The sequence below is a fragment of the Moschus berezovskii genome, chromosome 12 (genome assembly GCF_049115385.1).
Source record: "Moschus berezovskii isolate FMDL1 chromosome 12, NW_MosBer_1.0, whole genome shotgun sequence".
NCBI classification, from domain to species: domain Eukaryota; kingdom Metazoa; phylum Chordata; class Mammalia; order Artiodactyla; family Moschidae; genus Moschus; species Moschus berezovskii.
In genome coordinates, this window is record NC_142471.1 from 28,550,775 (window position 1) to 28,571,667 (window position 20,893).

At 55.9% G+C, this 20,893-nt stretch overlaps 2 protein-coding genes across 3 annotated transcripts in view; one reads left to right on the forward strand and one right to left on the reverse strand.

Moving 5' to 3' along the window:
- Positions 1 to 20,893, forward strand: part of CDH23 (cadherin related 23) — a 442,755-nt gene that overhangs the window by 340,057 nt on the left and 81,805 nt on the right. Inside the window, exons 28-32 of the mRNA XM_088841955.1 lie at positions 8,114 to 8,174; positions 9,063 to 9,211; positions 13,843 to 13,978; positions 15,472 to 15,860; positions 16,671 to 16,772. Coding sequence (XP_088698081.1) covers positions 8,114 to 8,174; positions 9,063 to 9,211; positions 13,843 to 13,978; positions 15,472 to 15,860; positions 16,671 to 16,772 — 837 coding nt within the window. The remainder of the gene's footprint in view (positions 1 to 8,113; positions 8,175 to 9,062; positions 9,212 to 13,842; positions 13,979 to 15,471; positions 15,861 to 16,670; positions 16,773 to 20,893) is intronic.
- On the reverse strand, positions 662 to 10,736 carry C12H10orf105 (chromosome 12 C10orf105 homolog). 2 transcript variants are annotated; one of them, XM_088841953.1, is made up of 2 exons: positions 10,648 to 10,736; positions 662 to 2,096 (listed from the first exon to the last, which is right to left on the reverse strand). In XM_088841953.1, the coding sequence occupies exon 2, from the start codon at positions 2,089 to 2,091 to the stop codon at positions 1,720 to 1,722; it is 372 nt and encodes a 123-aa protein (XP_088698079.1). In that variant the 5' UTR covers positions 2,092 to 2,096; positions 10,648 to 10,736; the 3' UTR covers positions 662 to 1,719. The 2 variants fall into 2 exon arrangements, with proteins under 2 accessions (XP_088698079.1, XP_088698080.1); XM_088841954.1 differs by lacking the exon at positions 10,648 to 10,736 and adding an exon at positions 5,090 to 5,797.

Here is a 20,893-nt window from a genome sequence, read left to right on the forward strand (position 1 = left end):
AGACAGCTTCTCTGCAGGGGCATCCAAGGGAAGAAGGGGGTGCCCCCAGGACTAGACAGGGCCACCCTTCACTCAGTAAACAGAGGCCCCATAGCTCTGAGCCTGTTGCTGGTGAGGCAGATGAGGGGTTGTACTTGGTCTCGCTCTCTGGGAACCTCTCAGGCTTGTAGAAAGGAGCCGACATGACAGGGATGACCCATACTGCCCAAAGGAAGTGGTCCCTTTCCTCCCTTGAGTTCAGGCAGGAGGAAGCTTCAGGTGGAGACAGGGCTTCACGGAGGGCGGTGCATACCGTGTGAGCTGTAGCCCGGGGTGGACAGATATTTCAGTTTTCCTGGAGTCTTGGGTCAAGATGAGGCTAGAAACATCATTCTCAGTCAGCTCCCAGTGGGCACCGAGCACCAGACAAAGAAGCTCTGGCTTGACCCAGCAGTAGGGAGCCAGCAAAGGTTCTGGAGCTGGGGAGTGGCAGAATCAGAGCTCACTCTGAGAAGACGTGCCTGGCTGCTCTGTGGATTGTAGCAGGGTTAGTAGAGCAGTCCCTAATGGGGTACAGGTGACCCTAACCAGGTGACTCTCTGGGGCAGGAGCTGGGCAGTTCAGACCCCTCTACCCAGCCCCCCAAATTGGGGACCAACCAAAGTGGTTAGCCCCAGCCTTATGAGGACAGGTTGAAGGTTTAGGATTCTGAGAAGCCCACCCTGGGGTGGGATTGCTTTGACAGTAGCCAGTCAATGAAGCAATCACCAAAAATATGATAGCACACCTCGTGTGGTCGAGGCCTGAGGTTCTACAGCTGTCCTGGAGAGGCCTGGACCCTCCCAGCTGGAGGAAGCCTGCCTCCCTCCCTGGGTGAGGCATGGAGCCTCTGCGACACTCTCAGAGCCTGGATAATATCACCTCCAGTTGCTGACAGTGTCCTCCGGCTCTGACACAGTGCCAGTCCTGGCCTCTGCAAGGAGCTTCTTAAGTCACTCCCAGCCCCTTCCTCATCCATCCTGGCTCAGGTGCATTGAGGGAGGGGGTCGTGCCAAGGTGACAGCCAAGATTGTGATTGGCTAGGTGTGTTGAGAGCCCCCAGAATGCCCCTCCTCCTAGCAGACACCCAGCATCTGATTCACCACAGGGGTGCTGGCTGCTCCCGTGGATTACAGGCAAATGCAGACAGGGTCCAGGAAGTCGGGGGAGAGGATTCCCTGGGTTCCCCTTTGCTTCGAGCACTGAGTTGGCACAGAGGGCAGGACACTCCCTTGCCCCCAGCATGGCTGAGCATTTCACTTGGCTGGAGGGAACCTTTGGCTGTTCAGCAACTCGCACTGGAATCTGAGCTGGGCTTTGGCACCTGGAGGGTGGGCAGGGCTTCTCTTGGGAAGAAGAGGGGCTGCTTCCTGGAGATGGCTGGTGCCTGGTGGTCAGAGAGGGGCCTTGGGGGCCCCAGGTTTGTACCATTGAAAGCTTTGGGCCAAGGGTCCAGATGGCTGCAGGTGCCCAGTCACTGGTCCAGGAACCTTCCAACCGGCAGCAGCTAAAGTGACAGCAGGAAGGAAGGCATTCTTCCGGGGACGGTCCCTGGGAAAGGCCACAGGCCTGTGTGCACAGGGTACCGCTGGCAGTGGGCATGTGGCCCAGGTTGTTTGGGCCACTGCCCTCTTGCAGCCGGAGGTGCCTGGTTCTGCCCAAGGCAAGAGGGTCTGTGGATGGAATAGGAGGACACCCCTGTCACATCTTGGTAGATTCCGTGCAGTCGCAGTCGTGGTTGTCCTCTCTGCCCGGCAGGGGGCGCCGGGGGGCAGGCCGGCCGCGGCGGAAGCTGTGCAGGGAGCGGCGCAGCGAGCCCAGGCGCTTCCAGAGGCGGAGCTGGGGCTCGCTGGGGCTCCCCGGGTGGTGGGGCAGGCACTCGCGGGCCCGGCGGCGGCTCGGGTCCAGTGCCCGGGGCTTGCAGAGGGTCATGAACAGCAGACAGGTGGCCAGCAGAAGGAAGATGCAGGCCAGGGCAATGAGCACGGGGATGGGGTCAACGGCCTCTGAGAGCCTCCCGGTAGTGGCTGGAGCTGTGAGGAAGCTGGGGGGGCTGGGACCCACTGTGTTCATGGCTCCTGCAACAGGAATGGGACAGGAGCAAATGAGCTGGACTCAGGGCTGGAGGGAGAGGGGGACTTTGATGGGTGCTGGGCGCTGCCAAACTAGCTGCAGATAAGATTGCAGTCATTTTCCAGGTTAGAACAGTGAGCCTGGGAGAGGTAACAAGTCTAAAGTCATGCAGTGGGAGAGTGATGGAGCTGGGCCTGAACTTAGATCCTCCATCTGCTACAGTCCCTGCCTACCTGTCACAGAGGAGGCAGGAAGGGTAATGCCTTCTGGCATTTTAAAGTCAATTCTCATGAATCACAACAGAGTCTTGGGATCTAAGACCAATCCCGTCCCTAACTTGCCCTGTGACCAGGAACAAATCATCTGTTTTAGCTGCAGAGGGCAAAGACCCTAGCAGTTATCTGCCATCAAGGCTACAAACTGGTTGAGTTCTTACCGTGCTTTTATAAACTTAAATTAATTGTGAATTTTTTAAAAAAATAAACCAAAACCGAGGTTTCACATGAATATCTAAACACCTGGCTTCTCATGAAATTTCAGAATTTCAGCAATAGCAACATGGGGCCCATTGCTGCCGGCCCCCAGGGGCTGGGGCTGAGCAGCAACTGCCCAATTTAGATGGGGTACTAGCCCCCAGCTCACTGCACTCCCTGCCCTCAGGCCCACCGCACACCTGTGTCACCCACCTGACCCCCAGGAGAATTCCTTTTGGTGCTTCCCAAAGAAGCCCAGCCTGCTCCAGAGACAAGTGAGGAAACTGAGGCCCAAATAAGGGATAACCAAGCCCAAGGGCTTCCCTGGTGGCTCAGAGGTTAAAGCATCTGCCTCCAATGCGGGAGACCCGGGTTCGATCCCTGGGTCGGGAAGATCCCCTGGAGAAGGAAACGGTAACCCACTCCAGTATTCTTGCCTGGAGAATCCCATGGACGGAGAAGCCTGGTAGGCTACAGTCCACGGGGTCGCAAAGAGTTGGACATGACTGAGCGATGGAACGGAACAGAAGCCCAAGGCCACACTGTGAGCCAATGGCCAAGCTAAAGCCAGAACCAGGGTTCCCGACCCCTGGACTGGTGGCATTGCCACCCTTCTGGCTCCCAGCCCTCTCCCAGGACTTCTTGAGAACAAGTGGGAAAGAGCCCCCAGAGAGCAGCCCACTTGACAAGGTGGGGCTTGAAACCCCCAGACATAGTCATCCATTACCACTTAGGATCATCCCACTGGTGGGTGAGTGGCGGGGAGGGGGGCGGGCACGGCAGATTCCTTATAGCTGGCAAATCAAACGAGCTCTTGGTTGCAGACTAACATGGTTAGAGACCAGCTAGGAGATAGCATGTTACCAGCAGGACAGGTGGGCAGGTCTCCCTGAAGAGTGGGGACAGAGATGCCTCAGCTGAGCTGATGGAATTGCAGAAGGCGGGCCACTGCGGTCCCTCTTCCAGGTTCCTAAGAGAAGCCAGAAATCTGGACTTTTTTTTTAGGCAAACTTTCCTGATGTTGAAGTGTTGCCAACTAATCAAATCTGGTTGAATCCCCTCTGGAGAGACAGGGGTAGGGAAAAGACACCGCAAAGGCCAAACAAACTTGATTTTTTTAAAATCCAAATGAATTTTCAAACATTTAAAATACTACAAATGGGCCAAACAAAATACATAAGGAGGCTACATACAGCTTGCAGGCAAACATTTGTGATCTTTGATTTCTACAAACACAGGACAGGAAATCCAGAACGGGGTTTAATAAGAAATAATCATTTGTTTCTCTTTGACCTTTGAGACTTTCATGACCTAGAGGATAACAGAGTTCTCTCCTTTTCCCAAGTCACAGCCTAGTCTAACTTAGCCAAGTTCTAGCACCAGCAGTAGGGAGGAAGAGGGCTTCAGGTTATACCGAGACTCTGCCTGTGGGCTGCAGAGCCCACCAAGTCAGCAGGAGGTGGGAAATGGAGAGGGGCCCCCAGCCCACACCCTCCCAAGCCGCCATCACCCCCTCAGGCACTCACCAACAGTCGCAGGACCTAACTCCTGGCTCTCTGCACCCAGCCTCCTCTGCCTGCAGCCTGCCCTGTGCCCAGGGACTAAGGGCATCCAGTGTACCCCACCCCTACCCAGTCCCCACCACCACTCCTTCCCAGCATTTTCAGAGAATGACCCCTCCCAACTCCCAGATGGAAACTTTGATGCCCATCTAGCTGCCCGGGGCCTCCGCCTCTTAGCATCAGGCCTAGAGAGTGTGCTGGCCAGGCCATATGTGGGTTGGCCCTTCCTTGAATCTGGAAGGGAAGAGATGGGGTGTGCCCACTACCATGTCTCCTGGGGAGAGAACTGCCCATCCCTCCATCCTCCCCAGGGAAGCACTTGGCTGGGAGTAAGAAAAGGGCAGTCTGAAGTGAGAGAAGTCGCAACCCTGCTAGTCCTAATGCTATTTCGAGACCTCCACATGGATCTGGAGACCCTATCAGACTGTCAAAGCAGGCCAAGGCTTCAGTCCTTGGGGCAATGCTTTGAAAAACATGTGAGGCTGAACTGGCGTTGGAGTATTTTCTTTGGGAGCAGGAGATTCCCAAGTGGTTGAAAATATCAGGCCATCCTTCCAGGGAGGTGCAGCAGACTGACTGCAGGCCCCCCGGCTGCCCTGTGTGAGCAGCCAGCCAGGGCCAGTGGTTCTGGGGAAAGGAGGCCTGTCAGACCAAGGCTAGGAATGATCTCAAGAGCAGCTGAATCCTCTTCTTGCCCACTGGAGCCCCAGGCATGCCTGCAGGCCTCACTTTGCAAGCTCAGCCTAGAACCTTCTTTCTTCATTCAGAGCTCCAAGAGCAGGGCCTGCTGTGATCAGAGGGGACTGACCTCAGCACATCTTTCTGGGTGGCCTGAGACTAACCACTGCTCCTACCTGGGCCTAAAAGCAGAGGGATTCCCAGGCCTGAGCACATGCGCACATCCTCCCCACAACCCCAGGCAGCAGCATGCTGACCCACTTCCCTGCAGGCCCCAGCACTGACCTCAGAGCCAGCCCTTGGCAGTCTCCAGCTGGGCGAGAGGTCTTCTCAGCTGTTCAAGGGAGGTCCCGGGAGCACTGGTCGTCTCTGTGACCCCCACCTGCCTTGGGCTCTGCCTGTGTCCCTCAGCCAGCCAGGCAGAGTGGCCCTTGCCCCTTACTCTCCAGTTAGACCTGGCTTTGTCTGGAAGAATCTGGGCCCTCCCTGGGGGAAGGGGAAAGCCAGGAAGGTCGGGATGGCAACTGGACTGGGAAGAGGGAGCCTCGTGAAGGAGTTGGGCGCTCCTGAGCCTTCCCACGGCCTTCACTGGCCGGTCTCCTTGGAGCCCTCTGGAGGGGCGGGGGGCCTTGGGGGGAACGCAGGGGGGAGGGTCTCTGTGACTCTGTACCCAAGGCTCTCACCTTCCCCTGCTGGACGTTTGAATGGTATGGTCGAGGGCAGCCAGCGGGTTGCTATTCAGTGCCTGCCAGCCTCCAGGTTACCGGGGAGAGGGGCTACAAGCCACGCAGCGGGAGGGGACCGGCCCCCCTCCCCTTAGCTTCCCAGAAGAGCACCTTCCCTTTGAGGGTATCTGGCTGTAGAAGTGACAGGGAGAGGCGTTTTCAAAAGTCATAGAAATCACAGGGCAGAACACAGAGGATTGAGAGACTGCTAGGGCTGCACTCCTTGTAGTTTGAGTGAGCCCTTGGAGACCCCCAGGCGGTGGCTACACGCACGCATACACACACACACACTCCCCACCCCCACCCCACCCCCACCACCCCGCCTCCTTTCCTCCTGGAAGCCAGCATTTCCCTGGCAACCAGCCTGCTTAGAAGCCTAAGTCTTCAGCAGCTTTCCCATCAAGGACCCCCAAGCTCCCAGACAGGGGGAGTTGTGGCTCTGCCCAAGACCTGAGCCTGGGGTCTACCTGCTTTTGGGGGAGCCTGTTTTTTTGACAAGTAGCTCAGGTGGTAAAGAATCTGCCTGCCAGTGAAGGAGACCTGACTTTGGTCCCTGGATCGGGAAGATCCCCTGGAGAAGGGCATGGCTACCCACTCCAGTATTCTTGCCTGGGAATCCCATGGTCAGAGGAGCCTGGTGGGCTACAGTCCATGGGGTCACAAAGGGTCGAACATGATTCAGCGACTAACACTTTCACTTCCTGCCCTTAGCCCTTGACAACAAGAGAAGCATCCTCTGCAGAGTCCCAAGTGGGAAGGGTTAGGAGAGTCCGTTAGGTGGCTGAGGGGTTTCCTCATCCAGCCGTGTCTTCCAGATAATGAAACTGAGGTCTGAAGATGTGCAGCCTGGCCGGGGTCACCCACCTCGCTAGTGGTGTGTACTTGGTGCTTTTCCTGAAAAGGCTGGGCAGGCGTGGGCACCGGCTCCTGGCACTCCAAGCCACATCAGCCTAAAGATGTCCCCAGTGCTCAGAGGTCCTGCTGGATGCCTGTATCTTACACCTCGCCCTTTGGTGAACCTCATTCACTTTCTCTTCCCACACTGACAGCACACCTCACCTGTGGCCTCCATTTTTCTTAAATGGCCATAGGCAAAACTCCCCAGGTGGTACAGGCTGCCGGGAAAGGGAGGCATCCGGGAAGTCCCACCACAGACAGCAACACCCAAGGGTGTCCACTGGACAGCTCAGCCCTCTTCCTGTCCTGATCCCTTTCAGAGCCAGGCTGTCAAAGTGCCCCACTACATCCGTCCACCTTCTAGCTCTTAAGTCTTCTCAGGCAAGGAAAGAACTCCACAGCAAGGGGCAACGCAGCCATCCCAACCCCAGTGTAAATCAAGAGGACCTTTCAGGAAAAGGTGGCATGTCTCATAACATCCAGCCTTCAGCATCTATCTTGGCACCATACCAGATGCTTTGCAGCAATTATATCTAATTTGCCCATCAACCTCACAAGGTTGATTACCACTGTACCTGCTGAGGCTCAGTGGGGTCATCGTATCCATGGCCACATAGCCAGTAAGTGAAAAAGCCAGGACTTGAGTTTGGGTCTGCGTGACCCAAACCCGCTGTTCTTTCACACCAACAGACTCCCTCCTCTGCACCGTCAACATGCTTTTCAAAACCCTCGGACACACAGCACAGGGTTGACGTGATTGCTGAGGACAAGGGGCATCCAGGAAAGAGGGGAAGGTCGCGGGCATTACACAGCAAGTCGCACGTAAGGTGGCCCCGTGGGAGCCAGCCCACAAGCCCAGGCCTCTCTCTGCATCACTTTGCAGGGGTGAACTCTGCTGCTTTCCAGTGTGTAGCGGGTAGAGGAGGTATTCAGCTCTTGGTTTGATGGGACAGAACTCAGGGCCATCTGAGACTCTGCCAGCAGCCTCAAGGTCAGATGCGTTGTCAGAAGGGCTAAGCACTGGGCATTCTCAGAGTGAGAAGAGCACCCCCAAGCCCCACTGGAAACAGGGCATAAGCCTGAGGTGCAGCTTAGCAAGCCGGGGTGGGCTGGAACTACAGTGGAATGATCGTGTGTGTGCATGGACATGGAGCCATTCCTTTGGCAAATGGGGTTTCTGGGTTTCCACATGTGGCTGTTACAGTGTGCAGTATACTTTCCGGGAGTTGTAGTATATACAGTGCCAGGCCTGGAGCCAGAATAGCTTCAGACCAAGAAAGTGTGGGCAAGGAGCAGTTGTGCACCCCACCTACCCCAGGACTCTCAAGAGGCTGAAGGAGGGAATCGTGGAGGGCCAACTGAGCTAGCCAAGCCTGGATCCAGAGAGCCGTGGTGCCGTCACCCACCTTCTCACCCGCTCACCAGGAGCCTGGAGGGGTGTCAGGAAGAAAAGGTGGCAGGTCTCCCGCCACGGACAGGGCAGCCTGGGGCCATCAACAGACAGGAGTCCTCATAGGGAGCAAGAAAAACATGCCGCTCTCCTCTTGTACATCCCCAGCTTCGTGGGAAACTGGGTTTGGGCAGGACAGGCTTGGGGTGGTATAAGGAAAGGGGAGGGACTCCACAAAGACCGACTCTGCCTATGGGTGGAATTCGAGGAGTAACCACGTGTCTCATTCTCCCTCAGCTAAAAGCCACAGATGCAGATGAGGGCGAGTTTGGGCGTGTGTGGTACCGCATCCTTCACGGTGAGTAGGCTGCCCTAGGATGGCAGGGGGAGGTGGTTCCTGCCCTGGGGTAGCAGAGCTTCTCTAGGCTGCCAAGGGTCTGGGAGATGGGTCAGAGGGAGGAACCAGGGATGTTCTCAAATCATTCGCACCAGGTTGGTCGTGTTTTCAGTGAGGATGCATTTGACTGCTATGCTAAGTTCTTCAAGTCCCACAGTGGGATGTCACCCTGACAGAGGGGACCTCGAAGACCAGAGCAGCCCCTAGCAGTGAGCTCCCAAGACACTCAGTGTCATTGGCTCAGCGTATATCATGTGCCCCTGCCTGAACCAGTCACTGTGGCCTTGGATATTAGGATAGCCCCCCACCCCTACCCCAGCAACCTCCCAAGGATGAGTCTCACTGGGCCAGCTAGAATCCCGGGACCATGCCTGAACCAGTCACTACGACCCGAGACTACAATGTGCTGATCTCACTTCTGGAATCAGGGGTGAGCTCACCCCTATGAGTAGAGGTGGCTGGATCCCAAAGGAAAACGAGAGTCCACAAGGTGAGGGAGTGGGTGCTTCCTCACTAAACCTCTCACAGAGAATTTGATTTGCGTTCCTTTCTTTGTAATGACCCAGTGTCCTCTGAAATAGTGAATCTGCTGACACTTGAGGGTGTGGAGGTCTCGGGACCTCTAGGCTTTTCATAAGGGGGGCACGGAATGAGCATCTACCCCCTCCCTCAAATCCTGCTAGGCTAGGGCAGTGTGAGGCAAGCCTTCTTTATCACTTCAGGCTTCAGCCAAGTGCCTGAGACCTCTGGGAAGGGTCTCGGCTCCCCATCTTCCCCTCCATAATGATGATCCCACAAGCATCCTACTCCAGGGCAGAGCCCATGCATATCCTCCATCCCTCCACACAGGTAATCATGGCAACAACTTCCGGATCCACGTCAGCAATGGGCTCCTCATGCGAGGGCCCCGGCCCCTGGACCGGGAGCGGAACTCATCACATGTTCTGATAGTGGAGGCCTACAACCACGACCAGGGCCCCATGCGGAGCTCCGTCAGGGTGAGGCCAAGGGCGCTCTGGGGCTGGGGGGCTTGCACATGGGGCAGCATGTCGTGAAGCCCTGTGTTCTGTTCAGCACTGCTGTCAGGGCTGAGCCAGAGCCTCAGGTGGACCAGAGATTGCCAGCAGCTGGGGCCCGGGTTGGGGGGGCACCGCTCATCTGGGTGCTGAATGACACCTGGACCTTGGGTTCAGTAGGGGTGCCTTGGGCTCAGACCCACCCGGGATCTTGGATGTGTCATTTTGCTCCCAGCCCGAGTTTTTCCAAGTGTGGAAAGGGATCGGTGATGCTGATGCCTGTCCTAAAGGATGAGGTATCCTTACTACACTAACACCTGGATCCACACAGCTCTCTAGTGTGGGCCAAGGGAATCTCACACATGGGATCTTGGAGCTATAGATGTCACCAACTTCATTTTACAAATGAGGAAACTGAGGCACAGAGGAGCCCCTTGTGATCGAACCAGGACTTGAGCCCAAGTCTTCTGAGTCCAAGTTCAGTGTTCTCTCCATTGAAAGTGACTGCCAAATATTCCAGTCAGCACTCCCAGTTGCCCCATCAGGTGTCTTCTCTGCCTACCTCTCCCCTCAGGCCTCACCCCTATGCAACTAAAATCAGATCAACCATAATCTTCCTGAATGGTCAGAACATGCACCCAGATATTCCATTGGCTGGGCCAGATGTACTCTCCTGCCCAGTAACAAGGGGATGACAGAGAGGAAGGAGATGACCTCCAAGGTCACCCCACCCTACCCCACTGCACACTCAGCAACTCACAGCCCCTTCCCCTTAACCAGGTGGAAAGTGAGTCAGACCTTAGAGGTGAAGAGTAGGAGGAAGATGGGAAAAGTTGGGGTGGGGAGCAAGCAGGGACTTTTACCCAGAACTGAGTGGGGCAGAAGCAGCTCCTCTTATCGGCCCCATCTCCACCCCGCTGTTTCCCTCAGGCTGGAAACAATGAACAGAAGCCTGCCTCAGGTCCCCATCACAAAGGAGGGTGCTGGGGAGCGGGTGACTCAGCCTTGGCCCGTCTTCTGCTGTTGCCCCACAGCTCTGCTCCAGGAAGAGATGGTGAGGGAAACCTGGGTGCTTACGGCTGCCCCTCTGAGTGAGGTCTGCCCTGATGAGGTGGCTGAGGCAGTTAGATCCCTCGGCGTTTCATCCCTTGGGGCTGTTTAGAACGATTCCAGGTAACTGGTGACTGAGGGTCAGACAGTTACCTAAATGTGCACCGAATCAGCTCCACACAGCCACGCTCACCTTCATGACTATGAGATACTGAATCAGCACGTGAATAAGTAATCCACCCGCTTCAGAGCACGCCCTCAGTGGGGCCAGCTTTGGGCCACAGGGTGACCGATGTCAGCGTAGCTTGGCTTGGCACCCTGGCCCTCGAGCTGCGCAACCACAGCCCTCCTGCCCCACCCGCACTCACCTCCCTCCCAGGAGCAGGTGGGCACCTCTCTCCAGGGTCCGCGCCTGTCTCTGCCTCAGCATTGCAGCTGCAAACCTTTCTAACAAAATAGTATGCAGCACCCCAGGTACAGTGTAAAACAAAACAAAGCCGAGCTGCGCCCATCGGTGCAGGGTGAGATGCCCAGAGCCACACCTGCTCAGCCACGCTCTGTTTGTGCCTCTCCGCATGAACCCTGCGGAATATAAAGCACCCTCACTCTGTGCCAGGCACTTTTCTAAGTGCCTCGTGTGCTTGAGCTCATTTAAGCCTCACAACAGCCCTCTGATGTAGGCACTCTTATTATACCCATTTTAAAGATGAGGAGATTGAGGCAAGGAGGGCTAGGCCAATGTGTTTAGGGTCACATGGCAGTAAGGGTAGACAGAGCCAGGCTTCACACCCAGGCAGTCAGTTCAGATCTATTCTCTTAATCGCTGTATTCCACTGCTTCACAGAAGGTTCCAGAGCACAGAAACCACTGCTGCCTTATGCCCAAGAGTCATTTTTAAAGTGGGGATTTAGTTGCTTGCCCACAGAGTCAGAACTTGATGGCCCTTATCGTACACAGCTCCCACACCCCTGAGCCCAAGAAAAGCCAGGACCTTCCTGAAGACAGTATGGGGACTCCAGCTTTGCCCTGGACTCTTTTCCCCAGCAGCAGCAGAGTTGGCTCGAAGGACCATCCGCAATCTTCAGGTCGGAGACCAGGACAGCGCCTACGAGGGGCCAGGGAGTTTGGAGTGAAACGATAGAGACTGGGGGCCTTACGTGCATACTGCGCATGTGCCCACGCAGTCTCCTGACTCGCCCCCTCTGGAGGGCACAGCACTAGAGAGAAAGTGGGGCTGGTTCTCTGGGGAGCCCAGCAGCTGAGTCACTGAGCCCTCCTGCTCAGCAGGAGCTTGGCAGACCTGTTTCCTGTGCATCTGCGTCTCTCAGGTTCGCAAACCACACACCATGTTGCCTCCTGTCTCTGCTGCTATAAACAAGGCTGAAACCAGCAAGAGGAGAGTGGCATGCAGCCAGTCTTCTGGAGGGCCACACCCAGGCCCCATGCTCCCTCACTCCTCTGTTTATTGCACTGCCAGACCAACTCTGTTTTCTTCTCCCCATGACTCTTGGAGTCAAGGTCATTTGGCCAAGCCGACTCGGGAAGGGGAAGGCTCACAGTTTCGAAAGATGGATGGGTAGTTTCTGTTTATAGCTAGAGAGTTCCTGAAATTCGTCCATGCAAATTCCCCCTCATACACACCTATGCACCCCACCCAGGATCTCCCCAGCCAAGTTCTTGGTGAAGCCAGACTTAGAAGGTTCTGGCTTGTGAGCAGCTGTGCTCTGGAGTAGGCATGCTAGTTTGCATATTGGGTTCTGGGTGTCTGGACATGAAAATTTGATGACCTGGCAGAACTACAGGGGCCTCAGGAGCAGGGAAATAGAGAAAACTTCACCCCTAGAGACATCTCCTCCCCACTACTCTGCCACCCCACTCACCTCATCGTTCTCTGCCACTCAGGCCACCATTTCTGCTAATACCAACAGAAGCCTCTTCGTTTCCATCTAGCTAATTCCCCACTAACCCAGGAAGAGAAGCTGAGGCTGGTCTGAGTGGCAGTGATCGATCAGAAGCCAAATATGCATGTTCTCAGATGGGACCTCGCTCCGCCATCGGCACTGGGGACCACATGCGAACTCCATGCTGTGCATCATTGCCCCAGCCCCATTGGCTCCCTGCCTCCTCTGTTGGCAAGCTCCTGCTGGCCCAGGCTCTGTTAGTCTGGGAGGAGGGTCTCTCTCCTGTTCTGGGGCCAGCTCATCCCCAGCATGGAGCAAAAAGTGGTAGGGCTGCTGGACTGGGAACCAGGAGAACCATCACTCTCTTCCCAGCTTCAGTGACCTTGAGGCCTCGGGCAAGTCCCTCCCCACCTCTGGGCCTCTGTTCCCTCATCTGGGAAAAGAGGCAGGAGCCCTGGGCCTCCCTTTGGTTCCTTGAGCACCACCACCCTCTGACTGTAACTCCCCTCCCCGCCACGCTGGTCCTTCTGGACACAGCCCTGGTCTTACCCTTACCTGGGCCAGACCTCCTATGTGTGGCCATGCTCCTGTGTGTGTTGAGAGGGGAGGGTGTACAAAAAGAAGAGTGAGGTGCTGGTCTCTGGCCGTCACGTCTCTCTCCATCTTTCACATTGTCTTTTGCTGTTGTGGTTATGTGAGACATACATGTTCAATAGGGAGAAATTAGAAAATAAGCAGTAATGAAAACTGTGCATAATTCCACAACTCAGAGATAACCGCTGTCTTGGGCTGGGTCTGCAGAAGCCAGTTCTGAAGCAGGGGTAGTGGGAACGTGATTAGTAGGAAGTATCGGAAGTGTGCCCGGGAAAAGCCGGAAGGGGCATGGACCAGGAAGGAAAGGCAGCCAGCAAAGTGGAACACAGGAAACTGACTCAGCCCCCCGGGGAGCTCTGGAGACGGTCATCTCGGCTGCCCCTCAGTCAGCAGCTGAGGACTGCCTTAGCCTGAGTGGGCATGATTCCTAGGCGGCTCTGGCTCCCTGGCATCTTCTGGCTCCGGCAGCAGGAGTGGGGCTGGTGGGGTGGGGTTAGTCCCCCACCAAGAGCCGCAGTGTTGCCCGCTGGTAGCGAGAGCACGGGAGACAGCGTGTGAGCATCTAGAGGAGTCTGAGCACCAGCGTCCTCGGCTGTGACCGCACCTAAAAATGTTTTCATGTCTTTTCTCCCAGAGGTATCTTGGTATTTGAATGGGGTCCCTTTAAACTTTTCAAGCACTTTTGCAAAGCCCTGGCTCATTTTGTCTTCATAACCATCCTAGGAGTGGCACAGGGTGTGAATTGTTGAACTGATGTTACTGTCTCATAGCTGAGAAGCTGAACAGCCCAAGTTTCACCGATTAGCCACAGGTTCCCACAGGCTTCATAGCAGAGTCAAGAGCCAGACAAGATTTGTTCTCTGACAAAACGATATTTAAACACCCGCCACGTGCCAGCTACTATGTGAGGTGTGGGGACACGGCAACCAGCCAGACAACCCCAGGCCCTCTGTAGAGAGCTCACAGCTGGCCTAGGAGCACAGTAACCGCATACGCAGGCTCGGGGGGCCCTGCCCTGGGCTCCCCCGACCCCTCCCCTGACCTTGCGTCCCTGGGCGGCTCCCACAGGTGATCGTGTATGTGGAGGATGTCAACGACGAGGCCCCGGTGTTCACGCAGCAGCAGTACAGCCGCCTGGGGCTCCGCGAGACAGCGGGCATCGGCACGTCAGTCGTCGTCGTCCGAGCCACGGACCGAGACACAGGTGAGGCCGGCAGCGGGAAGGCAGGGAGCCCTCTCCCCGGAGTGGCCTGCTTGGCTCAGGCCCCCTCCCACAGGGCCTGGCATCCTCTGGTTGCCTTGCGCTCTCCCAATCAGTGGCTCCCACGTGGACAGGGACTCCCGGGGCAGTCTTGGTGGGATCCCCACCAGATTCCCAGTCCCAGGAGGAAAGGAGTCTGGAAAGTGGTCCTGGTTTCAGGGAGAGGAGAGGTCACAAGCTGGGGAAGTCCAGATTTGTCATTCCAGGGCCTGGCAGCTCCAGGCTAACCTTTGGCTAGGGGCTGGGCAGGGCCGGGAGGGGTGAAGTTCTTGTCCAAAAGCTGGCTGAGGCCTGCGCCTCCAGCCAACACAGCCCAGGGCCTGGCACACACACATTTAACATAAGCCAGTGTCCTGTTCTACAGGGCAGTGAACATCCCCGGATCCCTAGAGGTGGCGATTGTTAGCAGTGCAAAGTGAAGGAGAAAGGCAGTCAGGTCACTCTGGCCCTCTTTACAGGGCCTGGTTATCTAGGCCTCTGCCCCAGGCCAGGGATACAGCCAGAGGAGACCCCTTCCTATCCTTCTAGTTTCCCAGATCCTGTCCTTCTTTCATGTCAGCTGCTCTGGTGGCTTCCAACCCAGCCCCTGTCAGCGTCCCCAGCTCATTCCTGGAGCATGGGATGGAGTAGGTGGAGAAATAGGCCTGAAAACTCCTGAAAACTCAAATGGCAGGTTTATACAGTGCAGGTCACATGGACGTTGCTGGTGGATTATGGTTCAAGTCCTTTTCTGGGTCAGGAATCTGTTTGAGAAACTAGTGAAAGCTATGGATCCCTTCCCAGAAAGAATGCACCTAGAATTTTGCAAATAATTTCAAGGAAGTCTGGGATTTCCTGAGGGATTTTATAACCATCTTCTCTGAAGTATGTGGACTTCAGCTAAGGGATGCCAACTTTGGCTCCTGGATGAAGCATGTACTCCAAGGCCACAGGGATTGGGGGTGGAGGGAGTGGGCAGAACAAAGAAAGGTGACTCTGGCACTGGAACCCTTTGGCTGGAGGGACCAAATGAAGGCTTAGCCACCTCTGAGGATGTTGCCCCATCTAACACTTTCTAAATCAAAGCCTCCACTATAGAAGAGATTCCTAATTACCCCACCGTCTCCTTGTCCAAATACCCAGTGGAGGTACTTGAACCTGAATTTTAGGACTCCAGAAGCTGAGTCCTCCACTGGCATACCTCTCATCTTAAGGCCAGACCCCAGGGGAGTCAGCAGTGCATGCTGGGCCTTGCCATCCTTGACCTTGACCGCATCCTCTGTGTTTCTCTTGGGAAAATCTGACCCACAGAGGCCGGGGGTGGTGCACACTGGGTAGGCCAGCCAAGGCCCATCACCCTGTCCCTCTGGGACAGCAGTGGGTGTGCTCGGGCAGCTCGTAAACCACAGGCAGCCCACCCCCGCCCCAACTGCACAGCCTCTTGCGTCCTCCTGCAGGGGACGGCGGCCTGGTGAACTACCGCATCCTGTCGGGCGCTGAGGGGAAGTTTGAGATTGATGAGAGCACGGGGCTTATTATCACTGTGGATTACCTGGACTACGAGACCAAGACCAGCTACCTGATGAACGTGTCCGCCACTGACCAGGCACTCCCCTTCAACCAGGGCTTCTGCAGCGTCTATGTCACTCTGCTCAACGAGCTGGACGAGGCTGTGCAGTTCTCCAATGCCTCTTATGAGGCTGCCATCTTGGAGAATCTGGCTCTGGGCACTGAGATTGTGCGTGTCCAGGCCTACTCCATTGACAACCTCAACCAGATCACCTACCGCTTCGATGCCTACACCAGCGCCCAGGCCAAAGCCCTCTTCAAGATAAATGCCATCACGGTGAGGGAGGCTGGGGACAAGCACAGCCAGGGCTCCCTCTGAGGGCAGGGAGCGCAATTCCTTTAAAGCTAACCAGCGTTAATTGAACTCCTTCTATATGACCAACACTCTCTTCTTTGTCATAAACATCCCTTTAATACATCTCTTTAACATGTAGCGATAAGATAAAGTTTATACATAGGCAACCTGGTGTCTTCTTATTAACTAGACAATGAAAGTTGTGCAAGTCATCACATTTCCCTTTTTACCTTGGCTGTTAGGAAGCTCAGATATGAATTTAGGGCATCACTGCAATAGCTTATCTTAGTGTCTCGTGCAACTATGTCTTATCTGTTGCCTAGACCTTACTCTTCCAACTTTGCTTTAGTGGGTCTTCTGTCAGAATCCCTTCTCTGAAATTAGGCAAGATAGTAATTGCTGCAGTGTGCCGGGCCTTGTCACAGGGTGTGCTGGGGGCTCAGAGATGAACAAGCCCTTTCCCAGCCCTCACAGAGCTCTCAGGCTAGGAGCAGCAGAAGCAGGAATAATGTAATATGCAGATCAGAGCACCACAAGGAAAGGTATGAAAAGAACTATGGTAAAGGGGTAATGGAGTACCTCTGGGGCCCAAATAAGAGAATGCCCTTACCTGGCTGGGGAAGCGGGAAGCCTGCACGGAAGAGGTGCTATCTGAGTGGGATTGAGAGAGAAGTAGGATATCAGTGGATGGAGAGGGAGTGTTGTGGAGGTGGGAAAGTGGGCCAACTGTCCAGGGTGGCACAGGACTGCTTGGAATACAATGTCACTGTCCATCTGGCCCCCTCCCTGCAGGGTGTGATCACGGTCAAGGGCCTGGTGGATCGGGAGAAAGGTGACTTCTACACTTTGACGGTGGTGGCAGACGATGGCGGCCCCAAGGTGGACTCCACCGTGGTGAGTGGATCCCCGGGTGAGAGCCCCCAGCGGGCGCAGCCCGTCAGCGCTCCAAGGCCCCCCAACCCACATCTTTGCCAGCCACCCAACCTGCAGGAAGGCAGCGGGTGAGGGTTCCAGTCGCCTGGGGATGGCGCTGCAGCCGGCCGCGCCACACCTTCCTGGGCAGGGCTGAGACCTCAGACCAGTGGGAGAGGGGTGGCATCCTCGACAGACCACTGCTCCGGGAGTGGGGGCTGGAAGAGCTGGGACCGATAACCACCTGCATCTTTCCTCTTTCTCTCCCTCGGCCACCTCCTGCCACCTCTGCCGTCTACAGAAGGTGAGTAACCTGTGGACTGGGCTCTCCCTTGTGGGCTGTCTGTGGCCGGGACTGGCTGGGGCCTGTGTGGTGCTGGGCCTTCCTGCCTGTCCCGGGGAGAGGGCACGTGGACAGGCCTGCCACTGGTCCCTGCTCAGACCCCAGCCAACCTCCCCAGCCCATCCACTCTCACGCCTGAGCCCAGGCCCCTCTCAAGCACGAACTCCACATCTGGCTCCATCCTCTCGGGCCTCTGTGTCCTGTCACACCTCCCGTGGCGGCCTGGGTGGGAGGTGCGCTAACGTGGGGCAGGCGAAACACCCGTGGCAGGGACACTGAGGCCCCACCCCAGCTCTGCGCCTCAGCGGCCGTGTGACGTGAACCAGTTGCACATCCTCTCTGTGCTTCCTCTCGTCGGATCTGAAGTGGGGACCGTGCTCGCTGCCCTGCCTTCCTCAGGGCCTGCGATGGAGACAGCAGATAGGCGGCCTTTGCAAGCTAGGCGGGGTGATGGGAGCAGCGTCTGTAAAGGGGCCCCTTCCGTCTCCCGGGGCTGGTGTGAGGAGTGTGTTACAGTAGTCGTGTGAAGCGGGGCACTAGTGCCGGGGCCTGGGGAGTGCTGAGAGGGTCAGTGGTTGGCATGTGGTGTGAGTCACTACCCCCGAGGACTCTCAGAAAAGATACAGAGAACTTGTAGACTGGGAGGAGGGTGCTGCTGAGGTTGAAGGTGTTAGGCAAGACTCCCGAAAGGATAGGAGAGGTGATGACTCAGGCTAGGCACGGATATGGAGGTGAGACCCAGGGGCGGGTTATGAGGTGGCCTCCTGCCATGTTAAGGAGAACATTATGGATTCGGCCTGGGCTCCAGCCGGGCAGGTCTGAGGCCATCTGTAGACTGTGTGGGGTGTCCAGCTGGTCCTTAGCCTTGGTTACAGCCACGTTTTCACCCCTGCTGAGTCCCTTTCACCTTGGCCTCAAGGATGAACCCAACCTGATGTCAAGGCTGAGATCCAAATGCAGCTACTAGGTGTCTCGTGACCCACGCACAGCTCCCTTGAGTTGCTAGGCCATACCCCAAAGACCCCATCATCCACAGGGCCAGCCTGGGGTGAGTGAGGCTACAAGCAACTGGGAGCTCACACAGCTCCCCGCAAGCCCTGGTCCCTGAGGGCAGCCAGTGAGCAGAGCCCGCCAGCGGTGGGCAGTGGGCAGGCGCTCTGTGTCCTGCAGCTCCCAGCGAGGCTCCTGGTCTTCCAGGAGGGTTCAACGGGGCCCCTAACTGAGCCCCAGCAGCCTCATCCATAAAGCAGGCCCAGTCGTCCCTCTTCCCTGTTGTCAAGGGACATTCCCTGCAGGGTGCCAAAGCCCCTCGGGGGGCCAGGGGGCCACTTCCTGTGCTCGGGCTGGCAAGGCCGTTTCAGAGCACACACTCCTGCTTGGGCCCCTATATTTCTAGTCCCTTCACCGTCTTCCAGGAAGCAGAACCCACCCCGCTTTGTTCTGCCCTGGCTTCCTCTCAGAGGCTCCCAGAGCCACTGGCCCAGATACACCAGCCCTGTCAGCCCCAGACTTGAAGGTGTCGGGGTGGAGGCAGGTTGAGGGGCCTTTTAAAGGCACCACCATTTCCTCCGTGAGGCCGGAACCCCCAAACCACAACTCACCTACACCTGACTCCTCCCCAGTCTCAGCAGCCCCTGTGGCTCTGAGACATGTGGGGAGGCAGCCGGAAGGGGCAGGCTGGGCGGGGACAGCTCTGCTGTAGGAGCTCTGAGTAATATTCTCGGGCTTTTGAGGGATGGGTGTGGGGATATTTGGACCATGAGACCCTGGGTGAGGGCACAGACCCGTGGCTCCTTCCCGTAGATCTTGGTACCTGCTCTCCCTCTTCACTCACTGATGCAGATTGCCCATTGCTGGAGCACATCATCAGAGTAGTAATCCTAGAGGGAGCACCTAATGTGTACCAGCCTCTGGGCTGGCTTAGGGTATATGCAACAGGAAACCAAAATCAGACGCAGCCTCTGCCTTCACAGACATAAAATAGAGGAGGGGAAAGACACTGGTCAAATCATCACACTGATAAATATATGCCACAACAGAATGGATAATGAGATATCAGGGAAATTGAGGAAGGCTTCCTGGAGGAAGTGATTCAAGCTGAGATTCCTCAGAAAGCACAGAGAAGGAAGAGCATTTCAGGTGGAGGAAATGGCATGTGCAGAGGCCCTGACGTGAGGGAAAACACAGGGATTCCCCACAAGACCTTGACCAGAGAGAGAAGAGTTTAGGAGCGTGCTTCCCGGATGGCCCAGAGGGTAAAGAATCTGTCTGCAGTGCAGGAGACACAGGAGACGTGAGTCCAACCCCTGGGTCAGGGAGATCCCCTGGAGGAGGAAATGGCAACCCACTCCAGTATTCTTGCCTGGGAAAATCCCATGGACAGAGGAGCCCGGCAGACTACAGTTCACGAGGTTGCAGAGTTGGACACAACTGAGCAACTAAGACACACAAATTGTTGGGGCCTTGTTTGTTTTCCCCCTGAGAACAGCGTGGTAGACTTTATTATGCCCGTTTCATAGGTGAGCAGACTGGGGCTCTAGAACTTCACAGAACTCCCTGACGAACATTCATGATGGATAAGCAGCGTCTTGTCAGACCAGAAGCAGGACAGGGACCACTTTTTGCTGCACCATCACTTTTTGTTGGCTCATTTGTTCCTTCTAGCGTCCTGATGCTGTAGGTATTCTTGTTCCTACTCTCATATGAGAAAATGGAAAATCAGAGAAGTTGAATAACTTTTGCCATATCACATAGCTAGTAAGAGGTAGAACTGGCCCGGCTGTGAAGCCTGGATTTGTTCCCTACATTTCTGACAGCTGCCTAAAATTTGGAAGTGTGGTTAGAACCGAGAAGGGGGAAATCCTGATTAGGAAGGAGGGGGCATGAAATGGAACCTTGTCTGCATGGTGGCGAGCTTCCACAGGTTCCCCATGGAGTCCTGTGCACACCAGGGAGCAAGTAGACCTGGGAGCCCTGGAGCTCCAGGCCTGAGGAAGGAGAATGAGGTGGTGGGGGAGGCCTGGCTTGGGATTGCTAAAACCTGAGCCTGCTTCCCTCCCACCTCAACTTCAGTCCCCTCATCAGTGAAGCTGAGGGCCACCTATGACTCTGGCTGCATGGCCTGTGGCCATCCATGGGCTGGAAGCTGCATCCCCAGCTGGGCCTTCTCTCCAGGCTTGCTCTTGAGACCCTGCAGGAGAAGCCTGAGCTGCAGGCACAAAACAGTGTGCTCTTCACATGCAACTTACATGTCCCCTGTTTTTATCTGGTAGTTGGAACATTCCCTCCCTTCCCTCTCCACATTGGGACCACCAAGCCACCTGTGTCCCCTCTCCTGCTCCTGAGCCCTGTTTCCTTCCCTTTAAAGGTGCAAATGAAGAGGGCTTTGGGCAATACCTGGTTACCAGATGTGTTTTAGCTGGGCTGCACAAAATTTTTTTTTTAATTTTTATTAATCATCACCTAATTCCACATAAAAATCTGGATTCCTTAGTTCCTTTTGAAAAACAGGAAGCTATGCCAATGCCAAGCTGACACACCCTCACAAATTTGGAGCTAAGCAGCTTCCATTTCCTTTAGCCAGGGCTATGCCTTCCAGTTCTCCCAGGCCCCATCACTTCTGAGCGCCCTCCAGGCTCCCAGCATTTGTCTGCAGCACCGCCCGCACTCAGGGCCTCTGTGTAAAGTCAGGTTGGCCTAGGCAGGCTCTGAAAGCTTGCTGACCCGCTGGGACTGATTGGAGGTGTGGTCCCCGCTGGGC